Source organism: Varanus komodoensis, unplaced genomic scaffold (genome assembly GCF_004798865.1).
Source record: "Varanus komodoensis strain SLA01 unplaced genomic scaffold, ASM479886v1 scaffold20_1, whole genome shotgun sequence".
Lineage (NCBI taxonomy): Eukaryota > Metazoa > Chordata > Lepidosauria > Squamata > Varanidae > Varanus > Varanus komodoensis.
In genome coordinates this window covers 4,842,206-4,850,661 of record NW_025335587.1, presented here as the reverse complement: position 1 = coordinate 4,850,661, position 8,456 = coordinate 4,842,206, and the positions used below count along the sequence as shown (strand labels likewise).

The window sequence follows — 8,456 nt, the reverse complement described above, 5'->3', positions numbered from 1 at the left end:
CTGCAGTGCCCAAACACTCCAATATTCTTTTTCAGTTGGGGTGTTATTCTATTCCAAGCATTGTAACTTCATATGCAGGCGCTGCAATACTACCAATTTATTTTCCAACACTTTCTTAATTTGCCCTTCTCACGCTCACATAAGTGTTTTTGGTAGTCATCTACCATAACTTATGATCTCTCTTCCCATGAGTTACACTTCTTCAGCTCTAAAGAGTGTGTATGTAAGAAATATCTGAAACAGATACCTTACACTAAATCAAAGTCAGAGTCTGGAGACACCCTTTCGGAGCTCTTCATAGTCAGCTTTTGTTTTTACATCTTCACTAATTGGTGTCATGGGTAAGCTTAGCTTTCTTACTATTCACCTGTCCTCTTATCCCATGCCTGCTAGGTTTACTTGTGGATGATTCCAATTGCTTAAGCCATGTTGATTGTGTTTCAGCAAGATTTGTTCTTCTGTGTGCTGGATAATATATACAATTGTGCTTTGTGATGTTTAGATTTCTCCACCCCAGCCTTTTGAAAATGGGTGTTTACATTGAACTGAAGGGTTTAAAAGTAGCTAAATGGCAATTTTAGAAACCAATTATATATTGTTGTAAGAATTGCAACTTCCCATCTGACATTCTTAATTTGAAACTCCTGCATTGTTTTTAAATTAATCTTCCCCCCTCCCCCAGCATCATCTTTTAGAAATGTCCCCTACTCCACAACTGCATTTTCTTGAGAATATGGTAAAAACAAAAACAGCCTGGCTTTCTCAAAGATCTTGAATTTTTACCTATACCCAAGGATTCAAAATTAAGCAAATGCTAATGAAGAGGTTTGCTTGACCATTATCAACTCTAGTTATATTTAGAACACTAGACCAAGAGACCATACGAGAGGAAAGGGAGTTAACTATTTAAAAGAAAACTATTAGTCCCACTATGTTTAGCCCCAAGCCCAGCAAGAGGTGCACCTTTGCACCCTTTCTTCTCAAGCAACTTATCTTGCAATGAATGGTAGTGCTCATGCTAGTTATTTAAAGACAGTCAGTATTTAGAGACAAGAGGCTAAAATACTATTACATGTATTTTTAAAAAGAAAGTTTATTTTAGAAAATTAAATAGCCTCTAACACTTAACTATACTGTAAGCGTATTATTATGGAAAAGATGGCAAATGCAGATTAAATTCATATTCCTTGAAAGGCCTGATCATACAACACCATGTAAGTAGAATGCCAGGAACTTCTTGAATGTATCTGGATGATAGTGATACACTCCAGCAGGAACCTGTAAAGAGAAGATCTGGATTTTCAATGTCTGGCATATAGAGCAAGTAAAAATACACTGTCTTAATGGTCTACTGTTACGCTTGCCATTCAAGAAACAAGGGTTTCTTTTGTTTCAGGGGAGGGTATGTTACATCTTTTTTTTTCAACTGGATATCTTGGAGTTGTGCTGTCAGAGCCAGGCTTCAACCAATCACAACAGGTGTCCTACAAGTGTTTTAGACTACAACTCCAGCATGGTCAGGAGTTATAGGAGTCATGATTCCAAACATCTTGCTTTAAAGCACCTAGGTGGAATGTGAAATTCAAGGTGTGTCCTGCTCACTTCTGGGTGAAATGCGGTATAATGAAATATGTGGGCTAATATAGTTTGATGCCGGATAGTTAGCACTCTAGCACTGTTAAGAATTTAAACTCATGACTTCTAGGGCTTCTTGTTTAAAAGAAATATATATTCTCACTTTCAATTCAAGTTTACTCGTATCATCCTCATAAATAAGTTTTTCAACTTATCTGTCAAGCCAGAGCTTATGTTCTATGGGTGGTTACTTGATCAACAAGCAATTTCACTTTAAGGAACATACCACGACAACGTTATGCTTGGTTTCTGGCTCAGTCAGGTAATCCTCATACAGAAACTGATCTGCATCAATCCAGACTAGGTTTTTAACACCAATGCTAGGATTTAGATCCGTTGTATTCAACTGGAAGATCATGAACTGAAAACACAGGCCATCTGAACCAATACTCTGAACAACAATGGGTTTCTCCAAGACCATGGGTTCATCCTAGTAACAAGCAAGGAAGAGAATAGAAAGGTAAAAGCTACATGACAAACTGAATGTTACCTTTGATCAAGACAGACACATCATGCAGTATAAAAACAGATAAAACTGAATGAATTGAATTAGATCAATTTTGTTTATATTTTACCATAATATAGATGAAAGGCATGTCTATGCCCCTGTCGCTTACATGATTGTACCAAATGAAATTTCAAGCTCTGTCATATAATATCTATTGCACTTAAATACATTAAGATTGTATACTACTATTTGCTTCCATGGTCTGTCTATGTGGACAGCCGGGGGGGGGGGGCACAGGTGGGAGAACAGGATACAAAAACATAAAAAAAGAAACTGGAATGATTTGAAATTAGTGCAGACATGTGGCCACAAGCTGCTGCCAGGGAAGTATTCTGATAGGCCAGCATGCTGGATATGGACAGTTATTCATCCTACCACTTGCATTCATCCCAACACAAGTGCTGTGTCACTGTTTTGATAGCTGAAGTCTAATATGACTTTAGGGATGCAGGACCTACTCAGGATTAGTCAAAGGCCAAACCCAATCTCTACAATAGCTACAGGGATTGAAAAAGGACCCTTGTCATCTCCAAGGAATAACCTGAAATTTCAATTAACTGCAAATAGGGTTTCCGCCTATGGTGTTCAAGGATCCTAAGTATACAAAAGTAATTATTCTATGTCCTATCACATTTGAAGAGTATCTTTGAGTGTTTATGAAGCTCATGCCTGCTCAGGATCACAATGACAGCATAAGTTAACAGCATGAATTTGCTATTCAATATCACTTTATTTGCTACAACCAGCAAAGCTGACCAAAAAAATGTAGGTACAGTAGGGGCTGTGCAGCTCACAGCACATTTCAAAAGTGTTACCTCTCATCTTTCTACTTTTCATGCCAAAGCACCAAGCCAGAGGCATAAACAACTTCCATGTGGGATGTGTTCACAGAGAACTAGAAAGCAAAAAGAATTTTTTCCTTCCAAACTTGGAACCACTGTGTTAATGACATGTTTGGAAGAAAGTGACCACCACCTCCTGATTCTAGGATAATTTAAGTCATGTTTTTAATCTTAATATGTCTTACCCCATACAGTCTCTTAGCCTTGGCCAGTGCACTCCCAAAGGCAAACATCATCATATTGGCCCGGAGCTGTTCAGGTCGCATTCTAGGTATTTTACCAGACCCAGGAAAGTATATAGTGTGAGCATAAGGATATGGGTAACCTTCTTGAAAACCTAAGGTATAAATCAGGTGATAATTTAGCACTGTTTCATTGCTCATTGCTAAAGAAATAAGACAACTGAAACATGATCATATTTCTGAACCACAACTGAGATTCCTGATACTTCAGTAGTCAATACTCAATTCAATCAGCTTTAGTCAGTCAACTCTTCTCTCACATGGAACCATCTCACCCATAATAATAATTTATGAAGTACATAGCAAGTTCCTGCTTATATCCTGTAATTTCCCTGAAATTTACCTGTATCGTTTTTTGTCTCATATACATTAACCTCTTGAAGGTCAATCAGAGGCGAAATAGGATGAAAGGTTTCTAAAATGTGATTCTCAGTGGCGAGTACCTCATCTTTGGAGGCTATAGGTGGTAGAGGAGTCTTTGCATTCACAAGCTTCCCACCTGGGCCACAAACCTGAAGAAGAACAGATTCTAGAAAGGAAAGCAAGTAAGTTATGTTATTGTAAGCTATGCAGACAACTTTGTTATGCGGTAGCATACAAAACTCCCAACCAACAGGTGCTGTTTTCAGTAGAACTATGCTGTAGCAGGGGCTTGTAAACCACCAGTACTGGATTCACCACCTCTGCTGAATAATAAATGCTGGTACTCCTTCATGTCTTAGGTAAATGAGAATTCACCCTTCCTGCATGCTAATGTACTTGTTAGAAGCCACAATTCAATACAGAACCCCTCACATACAGTGGTACAGCAATATTTCTAGTAGCCGTTCCCATGAAAATTACCTTCCAAACTGCATATAAAGAACTGAGAAACTGTCCTTTTATTTTGGGAATAACTGGTATCAAAGAAAACACTAAGTGACACAAAAGAACCACTGAAATATTAGCTAATTTCCCTAGCGCTACTTTCCCCAGCTTTTCTAAGAATTAAGATGAACCAAAACAAAGTAAAAAACACCCTGAACTCAAACTTCAATTCACAACTTTCCTTCTCATCCAGAGGATCATGGCCAAAACACCCTGTATCCATTAATCAAACCCCAGTATTATTTTTAGTAAGGGCTTTTAAAAATCTCATTTAATATTTATGTTCCCCAAATATTTTAAGAACATGAATTATTGAGAAGTATATTACATTAATGTCCTGCTAAATATACATGCATTGGTATCCAATATACACATATTGCGTTATGAACAGTGGATTATAGTAAAGGACAGTCCGCTCCAATGCCTGATAGCCGCATGAGCGGTTGAAGTGCAGTAATTTTTTTCTTCAGATAAAAGGCAATTTATATTTGCTCCATGCAATTTCCTCCTCTGTTACTTATTCCAAATCTACAGTCTTTAGAGAATAAACTGCTCACAACATGGAAAACATTGTGACTTTACATTAGTGGCATTACGAATTTCAAGATACAGATCTCTAGACTTCTAATTCTTTTGCAGAACCTTCCTTATAACCCAACCCAACATGCCATAAAACAATTCTGCAGAGACAAAGAGGCCTACAAAGTGCTAACTAACCTCGTTCCCATGATGCTGTGACGTTGCAGTCTTGAGCCATCATTCTTTTGGCAAGTGAAGGATATTTAGCAGCCATGGACCTGCACAAGTGAAGCAAGTCTTCCAGCAGCACAGGGCTTCAGAACAAGAATTTAATTAGATCTAATGGCACAAACCAGAAGCTCCAATGTAGCAAGATTTTCTGGATATTTATTTGTATGTATTCTTTATAGCTATTTTCCCCAGTTTGGTCCCCTTCACATGTTTTAGGCTACAACTCTCAAACATTCCTCATTATTGGAGCTGAAGAGAGTTGTTGAAAACATTTGATGGGCATCAATGTGAGGAAGGATGATCATAGCATCTACAAAGGAAAAACACAAGTTAAGATGACAGTTACTTAGCATAGATGAGTGATATGCCAGGCACCCACTATTAAGCCCATAAGTGTTAACAGCATCAACAGTTACTATACAGTATCAATACACAAGCAGTGTTATGCCACGAAGATTCCATACCAAGGATACCAAGATCCTATCACAAGCATAATTCATGGGTGTTTACTTGATTTATTCTTTTATTTTTGGTTACAGGGGAGAATACTACATTCTGCGCTTATATGGAATTACAGAATGAACACAGCCCTGTCCATGACTTATTCTATTAGTTTATATTTAGGAAAAAAGGTACAAGAATTTCTATCTAAAATCCCCACATTCCACCTTCCAAACTAATTTTTCATGAAGGCTTCAGCATAACCTTATAACACTCATGCTCAACTGTAGTGCAAACTAAGTATGCATAACTAAAGTTAACCATACTTTCTTCCTGTTTACCCTGCCTCCTTCCTTCCTTGTTTCCCATGTCCAATTTTTCCCATTCACATTTAACACTGTATGCTCCTTGCAGCAGAAAATATCTTTTGTACCATATGCACATTGACAGTACAGTTATTAATGGCAGCAAGTGCCTGCAAAAGTAAGGTGCCCAGAAAGACAATACCAAAATCCACATCAGCATGATACCTTTATGGGGCCAATGATATGATCAAGAAAAGCTATGAGCTTTCAAAGATGCCAGATGCGAAAACACACATTTTTGGTGATCTTTTGGTTAGCTTCATAACCGTATTAAACTATGGATTTTGGAGCAAATTCCTAGTTTAGCTCCTTAAGCCAGGCATAACAGGTCAACAGTAAAAAGCATTCCACTTGAAAATATGAGAATAATTCTCCCAAATCACAGAAAAGCTACTTTCATAAAAACAAAACACTGAATGCATACTCATTGTTACTTTTATTAAAAGGTTTACTTTTAGGTGACTGTGTAAGGACACAATGACTGAATCCCTACAAACAGAAAGTCAGGCTGACAAACCCAACAGGCAATGTCATCTGAGTGCGAGTGATTCTGCTGCTTCTCTGTATCAGGGATGACTGGACACTCAGATCACAGGAGACACAGGTGAGGCAGAATGCCCTGTCTCACTATCCAGGACTGTCAACTGGAAAGAAGCAACAGCAGATATTGACAGCTCCTTCTGCAGGTAAGTACATCAGGCTCCTGGAACACTTTAGGGCACTATCCTGTGAAGATAAGCATGTGCCTCCAACTTGGAGCTCATATTCTTCCCATGAAGAGCAGGAGACATATGGAGGCAATGTTACCAGTTTACATTTCTGTTAGATGACCATTTTCAGCTGTCTAGCAACACCATTTTATAAGAGAAAGAGGCTGCAATGGCTTCAGGCTATCTTTGTAACCTAGTCACTCCAATCTCTTATTCTCAACACAAAACCTGCTTTAGCCAACTTCCAGCCTTGAACAACCACCAGCACATTTCTTTCCATGCAAGCTGCAAGGGGTTTGGAGCTCTGACCAACTCTATAGTCAAGAGCACTGTCTCTAGCTTCAGAGCTGGGAAGCCAAACTATCCTATGATCTTTCAGACAATGTCTAGGGGCCGCAGGATTGCTTCTGCTATTCCTTATTTCATTTCTCTCAAACATACACTGTTGGAAATTACCAACTTAAAACCACAATTTTATCATCCAATTATAGTCACATCTATTATAACAAACAAAAAGCATGACCCCAGCAACGATGAAGCCAACTAGAAGAAAAAGTCAAATATTTACCTGTAGGTTTCTTCTGCAACAGCTGCATCAGTGTTAACCCAGAAATATGCATGATGAATTGCATTTTGAACTCTTTCATCCTGATCTTCCAACTGATAAGCTGTGTCATTCATTATGCTAAGGATTTGGGGTGGTAAACCTTCAATTAGCTTTGTCTTGGTTAGCCACAATGCTTGCTTTACACCTAGAAGTCAATAAAATATAAAACTCGAGCATATTTTCCATATTATATTTTGTATTATGATTTGTTTTACTATGGAGCAAAATTATACAGAGTATAATTTCCCATAATACTGTTAGAATCTGGAGTAGGAAAAATGAGAAGGAAACAATTTCGAGACAAAAAACCCCCACTGCATAAGACCAAGAATACCTAGCAAATGCCACAAGAAATACAAGGAAGTTCCACAGTTATTCCACAGAGCATAACTAATTCACACAACTTTGATGAGTGCAGATATGCCACTACATGCCCAAACATACAAATCCATTTTATACATCTATCTGCATATAATAGTGTTATAACTATCAACACTTATGGAATAGTTATTTTCCAAAGATTTGTTTTTTTAAAAAGCAATGACCCATGAATATTGGATCTAAAATTGGCAGTTGTGAATAACTGAAGTTCACCGTATTTCTTCACATGGCTTCAATTCACCTCTGGCCAATTCTGTTTTTCTACCCTAACTAGGGTAATTGGATTGGCATACCCTGATCAGTTTAGTTTCTTCCCCATCAACCCATTTGGCTAACGTTTAGGTCAGCATTCCCCAGTCTGGTACCCTCCCATCAGCCCCAGCAAACATGCTCAATGGTCAAGAAAGCTGGGAGTTCTACACCAAAGCATCTGGAGGCCACCAGATTGGAAAAAGCTGGTGTAGCTGGACACGGATGTACAAGTATGACAAGGTCACGCCCACTACTCGGTCGAATCAGCCCGTGCGCCACTAGCACCTTCCAGCAGGCGAGTCCGCTTGTGACATGTGTAGCAAGGCCGCTGCTTGTAGGCAGGCATCTCCTCGGGGGGAGGGGCGCGACTGTGACGGGGATCGTGCCATCCTCGCTCCCACTTCGGGAAATTCGGCTTGGCCAACCATGGCACGTAGTGCAGCTTCCCCTCATACGTCACCACGTCAAGCTCAGGCAGCTGCTCTCGCACCGACGGCACCTTCTGCAAGTACCAAGGTAACGGCACACCCGGCGGCGGCCCGCTGACAGTCCAGGGAGTGCGAGGCAGCGGGCCGCGGTGGAATTTCGGCCCGTAGGTGAATTTGGTGCGGCGTTGTTCACAGGGCGCCCAGCGTTTCCCTCGCCTGGCGAGCCAGCGTAGCGCCAGCATCCTCGCGTCCTCCCGCAGCACCGACAACCCTCCGTAGGAGCAGCATCTCGCAGCCATTTCCCCTCCGCCCGCGCAAGGCACGCCGGGTAAGACTGGAGGCGGGGCCGTCTTGTGATTGGCCGGGGGAGGCCTTTCCCCCTCCCTGCGCCCGCTGGCCTCGCCGTCTTTGGCTTCGGCGGCTGCCGG

At 40.3% G+C, this 8,456-nt stretch overlaps 1 protein-coding gene across 1 annotated transcript; it reads right to left on the bottom strand.

Moving 5' to 3' along the window:
- Positions 1–1,073: 1,073 nt before the first annotated feature.
- Positions 1,074–8,352, bottom strand: MRPL37 (mitochondrial ribosomal protein L37). The gene is made up of 7 exons (XM_044430015.1): positions 7,886–8,352; positions 6,929–7,112; positions 4,812–4,927; positions 3,571–3,756; positions 3,171–3,322; positions 1,862–2,065; positions 1,074–1,278 (listed from the first exon to the last, which is right to left on the bottom strand). The coding sequence occupies exons 1-7, from the start codon at positions 8,325–8,327 to the stop codon at positions 1,201–1,203; spliced, it is 1,362 nt and encodes a 453-aa protein (XP_044285950.1). The 5' UTR covers positions 8,328–8,352; the 3' UTR covers positions 1,074–1,200.
- Between the last annotated feature and the right edge of the window lie 104 nt (positions 8,353–8,456).